The following is an 18,515-nucleotide window of genomic DNA, read 5'->3' on the forward strand; positions in this document are numbered from 1 at the left end:
GGAAACTCCACAAGGGCAGGCAAAGACAGATCAAGGAGCTGTAAGGTGATTGAACCATACAGCTCATGTAAGTAAGGAAACATTTAGACTCTAACTGACCAGCATGGAAGTCCCCCCTCTAGGAGAGGAATAAACAAACATTTTATGTAAATGACCAGGTAGTGGTCATTTCTATAAATGAGTAGATAGCAAATATTTTAAGCTTTGCAGGTCATGTAGTCTCTATCTCAAATACTTAGCTCTACTATTGTGGCACAAAGGCAGCCATTCATAATAAATAATCAAATGGTTATGGCTGTGTTCCAATAAAACTTTATTTACAAAAACAGTCCATGGGCTAGATTTGGCCTATAGACCATGGTTTTCTGACCATTCTGTGAGGCATTTATGAGACCACAAGAGAGTTTTACTTAAAGGCTTCTTTAGAACTGCTCTAAAAAAACTTTAGGAAAGAAGTCACAAAAGGATCAAGTTGACTTTAGAAAAGAAGTCACAAAAGGATCAAGTTGATCCATAAGTAACAACTTTCTGCAAAAACAAAGAGCAACACTTTTTAAAAAGAACAAAATTCAGCTATTCAATATCATGTTAACCATTACATTTTTTAAAATACTTATTATTATTTTTTTTTTTTGCTGTGGCAGCTTTTTTGGCTCTTGCAGCACGTGGGATCTAGTTCCATGAAGTGAAGTAAAGTCGCTAAGTCGTGTCTCACTCTTTGCAGTCCCATGGACTGTAGCCTACCAGGCTACTCCGTCCATGGGATTTTCCAGGCAGAGTACTGGAGTGGGTTGCTATTTCCTTCTGCAGGGGTTCTTCCTGAAACAGGGATTGAACCTGGGTCTCCCGCATTGTAGTCAGATGCTTTACCATCTGAGCCACCAGGGAAGAGCCTAGTTCCATGACCAGGGATGAAACCTGGGCCTCCTGACTTGGGAGTCTGGAGTCTTAACACTGGAACACCAGGGAAGTCCCTCAGCTATTAAATTAAAAAATTACTAGGTATGACAAGAAGCAGGAGAAGGTGACACATAAGCAGAAGAAAACCAGGGGAAACAGACTCAGAAATTACATAGATGATTGAATTAGCAGACATGACTTTAAAATAGGCCAACAAGGAAAAATGGCTACATCAGAGTGGTGAAATTATGGATGATTTTTAAAATTTTCTAAATATATATATATATATGGAAAAGTTTCAAATGTTAGCATATTATGTAACTCTAAGTAAAATAATATTGTTTTACAAACTTTAATATATTCTTTTCTCATTTAATGTTATGTTAAATTGTTCAAAGTTAATTTGTATAGCTCTAAGTTTTTGAACTGTAGTGTTGGAGAAGACTCTTGAGAGTCCCTTGGACTGCAAGGAGATCCAACCAGTCCATTCTGAAGGAGATCAGTCCTGGGATTTCTTTGGAGGGAATGATGCTGACGCTGAAACTCCAGTACTTTGGCCACCTCATGCGAAGAGTTGACTCATCGGAAAAGACTCTGATGCTGGGAGGGATTGGGGGCAGGAGGAGAAGGGGACGGCAGAGGATGAGATGGCTGGATGGCATCACTGATTCGATGGACGTGAGTCTGAGTAAACTCCGGGAGTTGGTGATGGACAGGGAGGCCTGGCGTGCTGCGATTCACGGGGTCCCAAAGAGTTGGACACGACTGAGCGACTGAACTGAACTGAACTGAATTTATTTTCACTTATGCATCAGATCAGATCAGATCAGATCAGCCACTCAGTCGTGTCCGACTCTTGCAACCCCATGAATCGCAGCATGCCATGCCTCCCTGTCCATCACCAACTCCCGGAGTTCACTCAGACTCACGTCCATCGAGTCAGTGATGCCATCCAGCCATCTCATCCTCTGCCGTCCCCTTCTCCTCCTGCCCCCAAACCCTCCCAGCATCAGAGTCTTTTCCAATGAGTCAACTCTTCCCATGAGGTGGCCAAAGTACTGGAGTTTCAGCTTTAGCATCATTCCTTCCAAAGAAATCCCAGGGCTGATCTCCTTCAGAATGGACTGGTTGGATCTCCTTGCAGTCCAAGGAGCTCTCAAGAGTCTTCTCCAACACCACAGTTCAAAAGCATCAATTCTTCAGTGCTCAGCCTTCTTCACAGTCCAACTCTCACATCCATACATGACCACAGGAAAAACCATAGCCTTGACTAGATGAACCTTTGTTGGCAAAGTAATGTCTCTGCTTTTGAATATGCTATCTAGGTTGGTCATAACTTTCCTTCCAAGGAGTAAGCGTCTTTTAGTTTCATGGCTGCAGTCACCATCTGCAGTGATTTTGGAGCCCCGAAAAATAAAGACTGACACTGTTTCCACTGTTTCCCCATCTATTTCCCATGAAGTGATGGGACTGGATGCCATGATTTTCGTTTTCTGAATGTTGAGCTTTAAGCCAACTTTTTCACTCTCCACTTTCACTTTCATCAAGAGGCTTTTGAGTTCCTCTTCACTTTCTGCCACAAGGGTGGTGTCATCTGCATATCTGAGGTTATTGATATTTCTCTGGTAATCTTGATTCCAGCTTGTGTTTCTTCCAGTCCAGCGTTTCTCATGATGTACTCTGCATATGCGTTAAATAAACAGGGTGACAACATACAGCCTTGACGTACTCCTTTTCCTATTTGGAACCAGTCTGTTGTTCCATGTCCAGTTCTAACTGTTGCTTCCTGACCTGTGTACAGATTTCTCAAGAGGCAGATCAGGTGGTCTGGTATTCCCATCTCTTTCAGAATTTTCCACAGTTTATTGTGAGCCACACAGTCAAAGGCTTTGGCATAGTCCATAAAGCAGAAATAGATGTTTTTCTGGAACTCTGTTGCTTTTTCCATGATCCAGCGGATGTTGGCAATTTGATCTCTGGTTCCTCTGCCTTTTCTAAAACCAGATTGAACATCAGGAAGTTCACAGTTCGCATATTGCTGAAGCCTGGCTTGGAGAATTTTGAGCATTACTTTACTAGCGTGTGAGATGAGTGCAATTGTGCGGTAGTTTGAGCATTCTTTGGCATTGCCTTTCTTTGGGATTGGAATGAAAACTGACCTTTTCCAGTCCTGTGGCCACTGCTGAGTTTTCCAAATTTGCTGGCATATTGAGTGCAGCACTTTCACAGCAGCATCTTTCAGGGTTTGGAATAGTTCAACTGGAATTCCATCACCTCCACTAGCTTTGTTCGTAGTGATGCTTTCTAAGGCCCACTTGACTTCACATTCCAGGATGTCTGGCTCTAGGTCAGTGATCACACCATTGTGATTATCTGGGTTGTGAAGATCTTTTTTGTACAGTTCTTCTGTGTATTCTTGCCACCTCTTCTTAATATCTTCTACTTCTGTTAGGTCCATACCATTTCTGTCCTTTATCGAGCCCATCTTTGCATGAAATGTTCCTTTGGTATCTCTGATTTTCTTGAAGAGATCTCTAGTCTTTCCCATTCTGTTGTTTTCCTCTATTTCTTTGCATTGATCGCTGAAGAAGGCTTTCTTATCTCTTCTTGCTATTCTTTGGAACTCTGCATTCAGATGTTTATATCTTTGCTTTTCTCCTTTGCTTTTTGCGTCTCTTCTTTTCACAGCTATTTGTAAGGCCTCCCCAGAAAGCCATTTTGCTTTTTTGCATTTCTTTTCCATGGGGATGGTCTTGATCCCTGTGTCCTGTACAATGTCATGAACCTCATTCCATAGCTCATCAGGTACTCTATCTATCAGATCTAGGCCCTTAAATCTATTTCTCACTTCCACTGTATAATCATAAGGGATTTGATTTAGGTCATACCTGAATGGTCTAGTGGTTTTCCCTACTTTCTTCAATTTAAGTCTGAATTTGGCAATAAGGAGTTCATGGTCTGAGCCATAGTCAGCTCCTGGTCTTGTTTTTGCTGACTGTATAGAGCTTCTCCATCTTTGGCTGCAAAGAATATAATCAATCTGATTTCGGTGTTGACCATCTGGTGATGTCCATGTATAGAGTCTTCTCTTGTGTTGTTGGAAGAGGGTGTTTGTTATGACCAGTGCATTTTCTTGGCAAAACTCTATTAGTCTTTGCCCTGCTTCATTCCGTATTCCAAGGCCAAATTTGTTATTCCATTATAAGAACATGGATGTCTGTTTTTCTGATGAGGGACATTTAATTCCAAGAAAAGAGAAGTGATAAAGACCCAGTTGAGGATAGTGATTACCTCTGAAGAGAGGAAGGAGGATGGAAAAGGGATGGATATTTGGAGCTATACAGTGTGGTAAAACTTCATTTCTTAAGCCAAAATATGTGGATGTTCACTGTATTATTCTTTTTTCCCTTTTAAAACAATTGAAAAAAGAATAAATTAAAAAATTGAGATATAGTTGAGGTACAATATTATATAGGTTATAGGTGTACAACATAGTGATTCACAATGTTTGAAGATTATACTCCACTTATAGTTATTAATAAATATTGGCAATATTCCCTATGTTGCACAATATATCCTTGTAGCTTATTTATTTAATACCTAACAGTGTATCTATTTGTACCTCTTAATCCCCTAATCATATCTTGCATCTTCTCACTTCTCTCTCCCCAGTGGTTAACTGGTAATTTGTTCTCTGTATCTGTGAGTCCTTTTTGTTATATACAGTAGTTTGCTTTATTTTTAGATTCCATATATAAATGATACCATACAGTATTTGTCTTTTTAAAAAATGTATTTTAAATTGAAGCATAGATAATTGCTTTACAGTATTGTGTTCGTTTCTGCCATACATCAACATGAATCAACCATATGTCTTCTCCTTGAGCCTCCCTCCCACATCTCACCCCTAATTTCACTTAGCATAATACCTTTCAAGTCCATCGATGATGTTACAGATGGCAAAATGTCATCATTTTTTATGACTGAGTAGTATTTCACTGTGTGTGTGTGTGTGTGTGTATGTATATAGTATATAGAACTAATTATATATATAATTCTAATAATTTTTTTGGTGGCATCTTTAGGATTTTCTAAATATAGTATAATCTGCAGGGACAGATTTACTTCTTCCTTTCCAATTTGAATTGCTCTTATTCTTTTTCTTGTCTGATTTTTAAATTACTGATTCAGTTTCCTTACTGGTAATTAGTCTGCTCATATTTTGTAAGTTTTACTAGTTCAGTTTTGGGATATTGCACGTTTCTAAGAATTTGTCCATTCCTCCTGCTGCTGCTAAGTCGCTTCAGTCGTGTCCGACTGTGTGCGACCCCATAGATGGCAGCCCAACAGACTCCCCCATCCCTGGGATTCTCCAGGCAAGAACACTGGACTGGGTTGCCATTTCCTTCTCCAACGCATGAAAGTGAAAAGTGAAAATGAAGTCGCTCAGTCGTGTTCGACTCTTTGCGACCCCATGGACTGCAGCCTACCAGGCTCCTCCGTCCATGGGATTTTCCAGGCAAGAGTACTGGAGTGGGGTGCCATCGCCTTCTCCTCCATTCCTCCTAGGTTGCCTATTTTCTGATAAGATCAGATCAGATCAGATTAGATCAGTCGCTCAGTCGTGTCCTACTCTTTGCGACCCCATGAATCACAGCACGCCAGGCCTCCCTGTCCATCACCAACTCCCGGAGTTCACTGAGACTCACGTCCATCGAGTCAGTGATGCCATCCAGCCATCTCATCCTCTGTCGTCCCCTTCTCCTCTTGCCCCCAATCCCTCCCAGCATCAGAGTCTTTTCCAATGAGTCAACTCTTCGCATGAGGTGGCCAAAGTACTGGAGTTTCAGCTTCAGCATCATTCCTTCCAAAGAAATCCCAGGGCTGATCTCCTTGCAGTCCAAGGGACTCTCAAGAGTCTTCTCCAACACCACAGTTCAAAAGCATCAATTCTTCAGTGCTCAGCCTTCTTCACAGTCCAACTCTCACATCCATACATGACCACAGGAAAAACCATAGCCTTGACTAGATGAACCTTTGTTGGCAAAGTAATGTCTCTGCTTTTGAATATGCTATCTAGGTTGGTCATAACTTTCCTTCCAAGGAGTAAGCATCTTTTAATTTCATGGCTGCAGTCACCATCTGCAGTGATTTTGGAGCCCCGAAAAATAAAGACTGACACTGTTTCCACTGTTTCCCTATCTATTTCCCATGAAGTGATGGGACTGGATGCCATGATTTTCGTTTTCTGAATGTTGAGCTTTAAGCCAACTTTTTCACTCTCCACTTTCACTTTCATCAAGAGGCTTTTGAGTTCCTCTTCACTTTCTGCCACAAGGGTGGTGTCATCTGCATATCTGAGGTTATTGATATTTCTCTGGTAATCTTGATTCCAGCTTGTGTTTCTTCCAGTCCAGCGTTTCTCATGATGTACTCTGCATATGCGTTAAATAAACAGGGTGACAACATACAGCCTTGACGTACTCCTTTTCCTATTTGGAACCAGTCTGTTGTTCCATGTCCAGTTCTAACTGTTGCTTCCTGACCTGTGTACAGATTTCTCAAGAGGCAGATCAGGTGGTCTGGTATTCCCATCTCTTTCAGAATTTTCCAGTTTATTGTGATCCACACAGTCAAAGGCTTTGGCATAGTCCATAAAGCAGAAATAGATGTTTTTCTGGAACTCTGTTGCTTTTTCCATGATCCAGCGGATGTTGGCAATTTGATCTCTGGTTCCTCTGCCTTTTCTAAAACCAGCTTGAACATCAGGTAGTTCACGGTTCACGTATTGTTGAAGTCTGGCTTGGAGAAGTTTGAGCATTACTTTACTAGCATGTGAGATGAGTGCAATTGTGCGGTAGTTTGAGCATTCTTTGGCATTGCCTTTCTTTGGGTTTGGAATGATTGGATTGCCCATTTTATTGGTATATAATTGGTCAGAGTAATCTCTTATGATCCTTTATATTTCTATGGTGTCAAGTATAATGTCTTTTTTTTAATTTCTGATTTTATCGATTTAGGCCTGCTCTTTTTTTTTTTTTTTTCCTTGATGGATCTGGGTAAAAGTTAATCTGTTTTAAAAAAATTTTTTTTCTAATCTTTTCAAAGAGCCAGCTCTTAGTTTCATTGATCTTTCCAAATTTTTTTTAGGTCTCAATTTATTTCTGCTCTGATCTTATTTATTTCCTTCTATTAACTTTGGGTATTGTTTGTTCTTATTTTTCTAGTTTCTGTAGGTATAAGGTAGGTTACTTATTTGAGGTTTTTCTTGTTTCCTGAAGTAGGCTTGTATTGCTATAAAATTCCCTCTTAGAGCTTCTTTTGCTGCACCCCATAGATTTGACTCAGGGGTAAAGAATCCGCCTTCGATGCAGGAGATGCATGAGGGGCTGCAGGTTCAATCCCTGGGTCAGGAAGCTCCCTTGGAGAAGGCAACCCACTCCAGTATTCTTGCCTGAAAATTCCATAGGCACAGGAGCCTGGTGGGCTATAGTGCATGCAATTGCAAAGAGTCAGACATCACTTAGTGATTAAACAGCAACAGCAATAGATTCTGAATCATTGTGTTTCCATTTTCACATATCTCTGGGTATTTTAAAAATTTCTTCTTTGATTTATTCATTGACCTATTGGTTGTTTAGTAGCATATTGTTTAGCCTTCCATGTATTTGTGCTATTGTGCAGGTTTTTTATTAACTTAAAAAGTTACAAAAAAGCTCAGTTGTGTCCGACTCTTTGTGACCCCATGGAATAGTCCATGGAATTCTCCAGGCCAGAATACTGAAGTGGGTAGCCATTCCCTTCTCCAGGGGACCTTCACAACCCAGGGATGGAACCCAGGTCTCCCACACTGCAGGCAGATTCTATACCCAGGGAAGCCCATTAGCTTATAGTTGATTTCCAGTCTCATAGCGTTGTGGTAGGAGAAGATGCTTGATATGATTTCAGTATTCTTACATTTATTGAGACTTGTGGCTAGCACGTGATGTATCCTGGAGAATGTTCCATGTGTATTTGAAAAAAGAATGTATTCCACTGCTTTTGGAAGGAGTGTTACATGTATCCATCTGATCTAATGTGTTGTGTAAGGCCAGTGTTTCCCTACTGCTTTTCTGTCTGGATGATCTGTCCAGATATATCTGATATAACATCAAAAATATACAAAGAACTCCAACAACTCAACATCAAAAAAACCAAACAACCCTGATTTGAAAATGGGAGAGGATCTGAATGGACATTCTCCAAAGAAGAGATACAGATGGCCAACAGATACATGAAAAGATGCTCAATATCACTAATCATCAGGGTGATGTAAATCAAACCCACAATGAGATATCACCTCACACCTGTGAGTGGCTATTATCAAAAAGATAACAAATAACAGGTGTTGGTGATGATGTGGAGAAAAGAGAACACTTGTGTACTGTTGATGGAAATATAAATTGGATAGTGACTATGGAAAACAGTGTGGAAGTTCCTCTAGAAATTAAAAATAGGATGACCCTATGATCCAGCAATTCTACTTCTGGATATTTTCCCAAGGAAAACAAAAACACTAATTTGAAAAGGTATATGCAACCATAAGTTCATCTCGGTCTTATTCAAATAACCAAAATAAGGAAGCAACCTAAGTGCCCATGGATAGATGAATGGATAAAGAATGAAATGGAATATGACCCAGTCATAAAAAAGAATGGGATATTGTCATTTGTGATAACATGAAGGAAACTAGAAGGTACAGTGCTATGTAAAATAAGTCAGAAAGAGAAAAACAAATAGTGTATGATTTTACTTATATGTAGAATCTAAAAAGCAAAACAAATGACACTCAAAATAGAAACCGTCATATACACAGAGAAGAAACAGGTGGCTGCTGGAGTGGGAGGTGCTGTGCAGATGAATGAGCAGGTGAGGGAGATTAAGAGGCAGAAACTTACAAAACAAGTAAGTCATGGGGATGAAATATACATTGTAAAAAAAGAAGTGATTACAGAAATAATAAAACATGTTTAGATTCAGAATAGGTATATGTTATTTCTAAAGCTTTTTAATAATCTCCCCCACCCATATTCTTTTAAAATACATTAGCAAAACAAGTAGAGATCAAAAGGGTAATCAGTGCGTATATGATTTCTGTCTAGATATATCTTCTGAGGGAGTGGCCCATTTTCCAACAAAGGAGTCTTGCTCTTTCCCTTGGAAAAATTCCTCTTATTATAAAACTTGCTTTTTGTTAATCTCACATTCAATTATAGTTATTGTTCTCTGTCTCTTCAGTATTTATTCGTTTTCTCAATACGAAACAATGAAATTGTGTAATTGAGTAATCCTTATATTATTTCTTTTCTCATTATTTCTATCCTTCTTATAAATAACTGTAATTATTTTCACATATGCATCATGAGAAATTTATATTTCATTGAGCAACTGGGATGTGCAAGCTTCTTTGTGTACTACTATTTCCTGTACGGACTTCTCAGATTGTTTATTGGAGTACCATTTCTACCTTCCTTCTAACAATAGCTCTTGACCTATTAGCTTAAAAGAAGACAGAGTTGTAATATAAATGTCACTTATGAGTCATGAATACATTTCCTATAAATTACACTTTAGAAAAAAATGCATAGGGAGAGGCTACAATTAAATTTTTTTTTCATTTTAACAGTTTTTAATTAAAGCTATAGACAAGATGACTTTATTCCTACATCTTCTTAATTGTTTCTTCCTTATATTTACCCTTTTCCTTTCCTACTTGGCAAGATTTGGGTTTACGTTCAAGGATCTTTTTGCAGGCTTTGTCCAGTTTTAGACAGGTGATAACTACTTGCTGGGGTGAATGCCCACATGGACAGTCATGCCATTAGCCTTCTCCCACTGCACTCGTTCAATGTAAATGATGTATTTCTTCCTGTAAGCCTGAACTATTTTGCCAATTTGCTGCCCTTTGTAATGCCCTCATACAACCTGAACTTCATCATCCTTTTGGATGGGCGTGGATTGAACGTTGTACTTCTGTCTTAGCTCTTTAGAAAGAGGAGAAGACATAAATTTCCTGAGAATGTGGGAAGGTGCATTGAAATACCTTTTTCAATTTTTGCTTCGGTCAGAAGTCACAAAGGGATTGAACTTCATTTTGGCCGATAGTGCTTCAGCGATGGCCACAGAAGGGAAGAGCAATTTTTAAAATGTTTTATTGGGTGCACTGGGTCTTTGTCGCTGTGTGAGGGCTTTCTCTAGTTGTGGTGAGCAGGGGCGGCTCTCTAGTTGCCGTGCTTGCGCTTCTCAATGCGGCAGCTTCTCTTGTTGTAGACCCTGGGGTCTCGGCGCATAGGCTTCAGCAGTTGTGGCACATGGGCTTAGCTGCCCTGAGGCATGTGGGATCTCCCCAGACCAGGGAGCGAACCGGTGTCTACTGCACTGGTGGGCAGATTCTTAACCACTGTACTACCAGGGAAGTATGAGGCTACAAGTTCTTTTAACAAAATAAAAAGCGATATTCAACATTTTCTCCTACAAAAAAAAAAAAAAAACACTTAAAAAAACTTGGATCTTGTATTCTCACTGAGACAATATCTTTGATGATTTCTTTCCAGTAATGGTTAAGAAAATATGGTTTAGAGTCAGGATCTGAAACCCAGCTCTGCCATTCACCAACTGTGTCATCTTATTCAAGTTAAGGCATTTACTGTCTTTGTGCCTTGGTCTCTATTTCCAAAATGGAGATGATAATATTATTTATTTCTTGGGTTCAGGAGGGGATAACAGAAAGCTCTTACCATCATGCTTAATAAAGCTATTTTAAAAATATATATATATTGAATGATTGATTTGGTTGTGCCAGGCCTGATTTGTGGCATGTGGGATCTTCAATCTTCATTGCAGCTTGTGGGATCTTTAGTTGTGGCATGCAAGATCTAGTTCCCTGACCAGGGATCGAACCCAGGCCCCCTGCATTGGGAGGGTGGAATCTTAGCCATTGGATCACCAGAGAAATCCCTAAGAAAGCTCTTCAGGACAGTGCTTGGTTCAATCCATATTAATCACTGGCAAAATGGCAACCCACTCCAATATTCTTTCCTGGAGAATTCCATGGACAGAGGAAACTGGTGTGCTACAGTCCATGGGGTCACAAAGATTCAGACACAACTGAGTGACTAACTTTCACTTACACTTGATTATTTTGACAAATATTTCACAGTCTTTGTGGAAATCACCTAAAATTGTCTAGTGGTCAAAAGAAAAAATTAATGATGAAATTATTAAAACATGAAATAGATGCTTTCCTCTGCTGTTCCTTACAAATTATGGTAGATTATAATCATGTCATAAGACTGCCACACTTGAATAACTTAGTTGATTTTCATTCTCAGCATCCTGAAACTACCTCTTATTAGCTACATTTACTAAATTTTTTCTTTAACTGACATTTCTTTGCTTGAAGAAGAGAGAGTTTAGGTACAGTCTGAAGTCTTCAAGTGCTGGGGATATGGCTACCTGTTCCTTCCCACCTAAGTCAGAAGTTCAAAAAGGAAAAACATTTACATGAACATAATATATATTTTTAAATATTTTTATTTATTTATTTATTTGCCTGCACTGGGTCCTTAGCTGCATGTAGTATCTTCAATCTTAGTTGCAGCATGTGGGATCTAGTTCCTGGACTAGGGATCAAACCCGGGTCCCCTGCACTGAGAGTATGGCATCTCAGCCATTGGACCACCAGGGAAGTCCTGACCATAAAATATTTTAGATTCAAATAATACATTATGAATCTTTGTTCAGCATATTGCATGGGATTATGTACTTAGGGGATGGAAAGTTTTCTCTATTAAAACCAGCAGAGATGTAGACCTTGACCTCCATTCATCATCTTTATGTTTGCTTTATGGCATCATTGTCCTCCCATATTTCCTGGTTCAAGACTTGTCATCTTTGACTCTTGTGCCCTCTCCCCAATCTGTCAATTTCACTTCCTTAGTTTGTCCAATCTGTTCCTTCCTGTCTGTTCTCAATACTGCCACCTATTAGCTTTGCCTCCTACACTGCCAGTTTTACCATTTCCAATCCATTTCATCTATTTCCAGGGAAAGACACCTCTGAGAAATCTCCAGAGGCTACTGCCTGTGGAATAATGTCTAAACACCTTAGCCTGCTTACTAGCAAGGCTTTCCAGGACTCCTCCACCCGTCTCCCATTGCCCCCTTCAAGCTGCCTATGGTTCAGCCAATCAGCACTGCTCTGCTTACTACTTCCTCTTACTGCTAGCTCACTTCCTCCACTCTAAGTTATTTTCTTTGTTTGACATGCCTGTCTTCTTTCTGTCAGTCTTCCTACTTCACACATGAAGAAATGACTCTCAGAGGGATTAAGTGACTATGATAGTGCCTTTGGGGTTGGGAGGGGGGGAGTTGAGGCGGATATGAAACCAAGTTTCTCTGACTCAGACTCTTTACTCCTAAGTACTTGCAAATATTTCTTAAGAACAAGGATATTCTCTTATTTAGCCACAGTACAATTCTCAAACTCAGAAAACTTAACATCAATGTAGTATTATTGTATATTATACAGTTCAGTTCAGTTCAGTCGCTCAGTCGTGTCCGACTCTTTGCGACCCCGTGAATCTCAGCACGCCAGGCCTCCCTGTCTATCACCAACTCCCGGAGTTCACTCAGACTCACGTCCATCGAGTCAGTGATGCCATCCAGCCATCTCATCCTCTGTCGTCCCCTTCTCCTCCTGTCCCCAATCCCTCCCACCTCCCAGCATCAGAGTCTTTTCCGATGAGTCAACTCTTCCCATGAGGTGGCCAAAGTACTGGAGTTTCAGCTTTAGCATCATTCCTTCCAAAGAAATCCCAGGGCTGATCTCCTTCAGAATGGACTGGTTGGATCTCCTTGCAGTCCAAGGGACTCTCAAGAGTCTTCTCCAACACCACAGTTCAAAAGCATCAATTCTTCGGCACTCAGCCTTCTTCACAGTCCTAACTCTCACATCCATACATGACTACTGGAAAAACCACAGCCTTGACTAGACGGACCTTTGTTGGCAACGTAATGTCTCTGCTTTTGAATATGCTATCTAGGTGGGTCATAACTTTCCTTCCAAGGAGTAAGCGTCTTTTAATTTCATGGCTGCAATCACCATCTGCAGTGATTTGGAGCCCCAAAATATAAAGTCTGACACTGTTTCCCCATCTATCTGCCATGAAGCGATGGGACCAGATGCCACGATCTTAGTTTTCTGAATGTTGAGCTTTAAGCCAACTTTTTCACTCTCTTTCACTTTCATCAAGAGGCTTTTGAGTTCCTCTTCACTTTCTGCCAGAAGGGTGGTGTCATCTGCATATCTGAGGTTATTGATATTTCTCCTGGCAATCTTGATTCCAGCTTGTGTTTCTTCCAGCCCAGCATTTCTCATGATGTACTCTGCATATAAGTTAAATAAACAGGGTGACAATATACAGCCTTGACGTACTCCGTTTCCTATTTGGAACCAGTCTGTTGTTCCATGTCCAGTTCTAACTGTTGCTTCCTGACCTGTGTACAGATTTCTCAAGAGGCAGATCAGGTGGTCTGGTATTCCCATCTCTTTCAGAATTGTCCACAGTTTATTGTGATCCACACAGTCAAAGGCTTTGACGTAGTCCATAAAGCAGAAATAGATGTTTTTCTGGAACTCTCTTGCTTTTTCCATGATCCAGCGGATGTTGGCAATTTGATGTCTGGTTCCTCTGCCTTTTCTAAAACCAGCTTGAACATCAGGAAGTTCACGGTTCACGTATTATACAGGCCATATTCAAATTTCACCAATCATCCTTTATAGGAAAATTTCCCCATCCAGAATCTCATCTAGGATCAAACTTGGCCCTTCATTCTCTTAGTTCTTCAATCTTCTTTAACCTGGAATAGTTACTGAGCTTGCTTTGTTTTTAAGACACTTATAGCTTTTAAAGAGTACAGGTCATTTATTTGTATAATTTCCCACCCTGTGGCTTTTTCTGAATAGATTCAGGTGGCTTTCATGAATAGATTCAGGTTATGGATTTTTAGCAGGAATACTACATAAGTGAAGCTGTATTCTTCTTACTGCATTGCATCGCCAGGCACGCAATGAGAGCTGTCCCGCTATATTCGCCTTTGACCACTGGAATAGGGTGGTGTGTGGACTACTGTAAAGCCACCAGTTTCCCCTTTGTGCTCAGTAAGCAATCTTTGCGGACATATTCTGACTATGTAAATAACTTTCCTCCTCAAACTTTCACCCAATGGTTTAATGTTTAATGACACAGCGATCACTATGATAGTTGTAAAATGATTTTTTTAAAAAACTCAACAGTTTCATCTACATTTACTACATGGCAGTCTAGTGAAAGGAGGAACTTTCCCATTTTTTTCTCTATTCCTTTTTAATCAGGAAAAGAAAACAAAAATAATCCAAACAAAAACTTAAAGAATTGGATACTAGTCTAACTGGAGTGCGTTTGATTCTCCTTCCCCTGGCACATGCGGGGCCTAAACTTCTCTCAGACCGGACCTTTATTCCTCTGCCTACAACGCTCTCAGCCTCGTGAGTGACGGGCGCTGGCCACACAAAGTGGTGTGGCGTTGAGAGCCTCCAGATATTCTAAAATGACACCCCAGTCTCTACAGCCTGGGAGGAAATGCTTTTGTGTGTCCATCTCTACGCTATCTTTATGCCTCAACTTTTGAACACAAAAACATTTGTTCCAAAGCCTCCCAAACTGTGCTTAAAGTATCATCTGGTGGTGGTGATGGGGGCTGGGTGGAGGGTTTAAAATGTAGATTGCTCGGGTCCTGCCCCAAAGCTTCCGATTTAGTAGATCTGGGTTAGGGTCCAGGGATCAGGTGGCCTGCGGATTAAACCTTGAGAAACATCACCCTCAAAATGATTGTGGGCAAGTCTCCTTTCCTGGAGAAGTCGGGCGCCACTGGCAATTCCCAAGGGGCTCGCTCAGAAAAGGCTGGGGGAACAAAAAGGGGCATTCATCCTTCCTCCACCCATCCGACTTCAGAAACCTACATCCGGCTGATGCCACTCGGGTGCGGGGACCCAGGTGCTGGGGAGAACACGTAGGCGGCGAGATCGGGAAAGACATCCCCCTTTGGAGCAGGGAGGGCTGGCTCCCGAGCGCGAGGGGACGCAGAGGGGTCGACACCGCCCCTCGGCGCCGGCCCGCCCCAGGGCAGCCGTGCCCGAGGGCTCCACCCCCACCCCGCCCCGCTCCCAGCGGAGCACCGCGCGGCATCTGAGTGCTTAGTCACGGTGAGGCTGCGCCGGCCCCGGGGCCCGCACGCCCCCCTCCTTCCCGGGGCCCGCCCCCGGCCGCACCCCCAAGGCGCGCACTTCCGCGCGCATGGCCCTGCTGGCCCGGACTCTAATCGCGAGCGCGGGACACTGCTGGCTGCGGGTGGCGCGCGCCTTCCCCAGCTCCGCGCCACCTCCGGCCAGGGCAGCCTGCGCCTTCTCCCGCGCCATGGCATGCAAGCAGGAGCCGCAGCCGCCGTGCCCGCCGCTCAGCGCCGGCGCCGAGATCTCGTACGACTACCTGGTGATCGGCGGCGGCTCGGGCGGGCTGGCCAGCGCGCGCCGGGCGGCGGAGCTGGGCGCCCGGGCGGCCGTAGTGGAGAGACACAAGCTGGGCGGCACATGCGTGAGTATCCCTGGTTCCTGGCGCTTCTCCTCGTGCCTGGGTCCCTGCCGAGCAGCGTTCCGAAGCCCCGCTTTGTGTCCGCTGCTTTCTGCAGGAACAGCCTCCGTTCTTCCCTAGTGCGATCCACTCCCACCCCCACCCCCCGCCCCCCGCCGCCAGCACAGCGCTTTCCGCTTCGCCTAGCCGGTCGGAGTCAGGATCCCAGCGAGTATAGAGGAAGGAAGTATAAAAGGACTTATCCGCGACCCCCGAAGCTAAGCCTGCATCCTTTCTGGCGCAGGTGTCATCCTAACGGTGGCCCGAGGTGATTAAATTTAACAGAACTTTCCTACATCCTCACTCCTCTGGGTGGAAGGGTATTATTGTATTCCATGCTGGATCTCAACACCAGACCCTTGAAACGTAAAACTGCGTGGAGAATAATTGCCGCTCGCCCGCGTCTCTCTGGGGCGGGGGGAGGAAAGATGGAGCGTGTGCAGTTCACTGGGGATCCTGGGGCTCTCCCTTCAGTGTTAAGGGCAGAATGAGTTACAGCAGCGGTTCTCTTGGCTACACATTCAAGTCACCTGAGGAGTTGAAAAAAATTCTGCTTAACCCGGGTGCAACCTCGGCTTTGGCGATGCTGAATTGCAGCCAAGGTTGAGAATCACCGACTGCAGTTTACGTGGATGTAGGATTTACTATTAAATGATTTTACAGATCTTTCGTTGGGGGTGGGGGGGTGGGGGGTGGAGTGCGGGATTTTAAAACTACCTCTCCTCCAAAGAGGGTTGTAAATCCAGCGATTCAGAAACTATTCATTAAAAAAACAAGTTTAGTTTCCAAGTTTTTGATGAGGGCTTTTCTGTTGCAGGACTTGGGTGAGGTACTTGCTGTTGGTATTATCCCAGGGACTTTGCTGGCGGTCCAGTGGTAACACTGCGATTCCGTTGCAGGCGTCGTGAGCTCGATCCCTGGGTCGGGAATTAAGATCCCGCGTGCCTCGCATGCGGCCAAAAAAAAAAAAAGAAAAGTTGTATCTAAGAGTCCCTTGACTTGGGAATGGGTTCTTGAAGTTCCTTTGGAGAGAGATACTTAAATGACACTACATTGGGAACTCCTTAAAGGCAGAAGCGGGTTTGTATGTTTTCAGCCTCTTATCACTTTAACAAAGTCCCTGCTCAGTAACCGTATGTGAATGAAACTCAAAATTAACAGCTGTGAAAGGTTAAAGGAGACAGGACACTGTCTCCAGTGTCCAGTGCTCTTTTTTGAAGTTCAAAACGGAAGTGGGAACAACGAAAGGAAAAATCCCGGTTTAATGATCAACTTGTACCATGACACCTTAGTCCAGACGGAGCCTCGAAAAAGTCTGACTGCAGAAAGCACATGGAGGGGTGCCAGTAAGAGGCCCCCGGGACAGCCAGTGACATCACTTGATAGCTGCCCATTTTAGTCCCTCTCTGCTTTTCTGTTTTCCTTCTTCGTGAATGTCCTAATCAGCCTGTGGCATCCTTTATCATTGCCTTGATTAATTGGTATTAATCAAGAAGAGGATGCCCCCACTTTAAGATTCCTGTTAGAAATGTAAATAGATGAATTACAAGATCAGCTACTTCCAGTTAAAAAAAAAAAATCAACTACTTTGGAGAGCTAGCAAAGGACAGCTTAGGAATTAGCCACTCACCGTTTCCTTGTGAAGAACCTGGCTTTGCATATCTCGGACTTCGCTGGTGGCTCGGACTTCCCTGGTAGCTCGGACTTCCATGGTGGCTCAGACGGTAAAGTGTCTGCTTACAATGCAGGAGACTCAGGTTCAATCCCTGGGTTGGGAAGATCTCCTGGAGAAGGAAATAGCAACTCACTCCAGTATTCTTGCCTGGAAAATCCCACGGACGGAGGAACGTGGTAGGTTATATAGTCCATGGGGTCGCAAAGAGTAGGGGTACGACTGAGTGACTTCACTTTCACTTTCCTTATCTCATTCTGCTGCTACAATTTAGTTTTCAGTAAACACTGATCTCTTGGGGAAAATCCCCCATTTCATATTTTTATGATGTGCCATTTGGGCTTGTATCAAACTGGATTTGGTTTTGAAATGCCAGGAAGGGTGTAGTATGCCTTGACTATCAGAGAAGATAGTAACTAATTGATAAAACGTGAGTTTAGATTTGTCCCAGGATTCTCGACTGAAGCGACTTAGCAGCAGCAGCAGGATGCTCGTTATCTGGGTTATCTGCAGGTGCCATAACAAACTCCTTACATGCAGTGATTTCCAAACAGGTGTAGGGAAAATTGAAGCACATTTCATTTGTTCCTGCCTTCACTTCACTTCTCTTAAGTGCGAAGTATTTGGACTGGAGGCGGTTGAGAGAAAAGGGTAGATACCAAGATTTGTAGGCAAAGGTATCTTCCTTCTAGAAATTTACTGTATGATAGGGGAGCAAAATGTATTGTAGACAGTCAACCCCAGAGTGCGATGGCACCAGAGTAAGGTTCCCTTAGAGTAGTTGAGAAATGATCACGTCTGCTTGGGCACATTGGATAGTTTGGGGATAGAGATAATAATATCTTTGTAAACTTGAACTGGATATATATCATTTTTTGACAGGGTAGGTCAGGGGCTTAGGCACAGAGGCAGGGTGTGTTGTGTAATCAAATTTGACTGGACCAGAGGTGTCTCCAATGAGAAAGAGAAGCTGATGGGCAAGGGGTAGTAAAAATACAGTGTTTCTGGAAGCACAGTTAACTATGGAAGGATTTTGAGCAGGAAAAGGACACTGTAAAAGTGGTTTTATGGTTAAGGTATTAATACTGTTGAGAGATGTCCCTTGGGAAATTGACATAAATGTTTCTTTACTTTTGACTCTCCAACCAGTTTTTTCCTTAAATATATAAGTCTAGGGACTTCCCTGGTGGCACAGAGGATGAGACTCCTTCTGCCGGTGCAGGGGACATGGGTTCG

The 18,515-nt window shown here is 42.6% G+C and overlaps 1 protein-coding gene, 1 long non-coding RNA gene and 1 pseudogene across 2 annotated transcripts in view; 1 reads left to right on the forward strand and 2 right to left on the reverse strand.

Annotated features, from left to right (window-relative positions):
• Nucleotides 1–8,772: 8,772 nt before the first annotated feature.
• Nucleotides 8,773–10,136, reverse strand: LOC112583152 (annotated as a pseudogene).
• A 5,053-nt stretch (nucleotides 10,137–15,189) lies between these two features.
• Nucleotides 15,190–18,515, forward strand: part of GSR (glutathione-disulfide reductase) — a 44,720-nt gene continuing 41,394 nt past the window's right edge. The window contains exon 1 of the mRNA XM_025278920.3: nucleotides 15,190–15,571. Coding sequence (XP_025134705.1) covers nucleotides 15,275–15,571 — 297 coding nt within the window. The 5' untranslated portion in view covers nucleotides 15,190–15,274. The remainder of the gene's footprint in view (nucleotides 15,572–18,515) is intronic.
• LOC123331609 lies at nucleotides 17,034–17,379 on the reverse strand. The gene is made up of 2 exons (XR_006548343.2): nucleotides 17,238–17,379; nucleotides 17,034–17,126 (listed from the first exon to the last, which is right to left on the reverse strand). It is a non-coding gene; the product is annotated as an uncharacterized LOC123331609 (long non-coding RNA).

The sequence above is a fragment of the Bubalus bubalis genome, chromosome 1 (assembly GCF_019923935.1).
Source record: "Bubalus bubalis isolate 160015118507 breed Murrah chromosome 1, NDDB_SH_1, whole genome shotgun sequence".
Classification (NCBI taxonomy): Eukaryota; Metazoa; Chordata; class Mammalia; order Artiodactyla; family Bovidae; genus Bubalus; species Bubalus bubalis.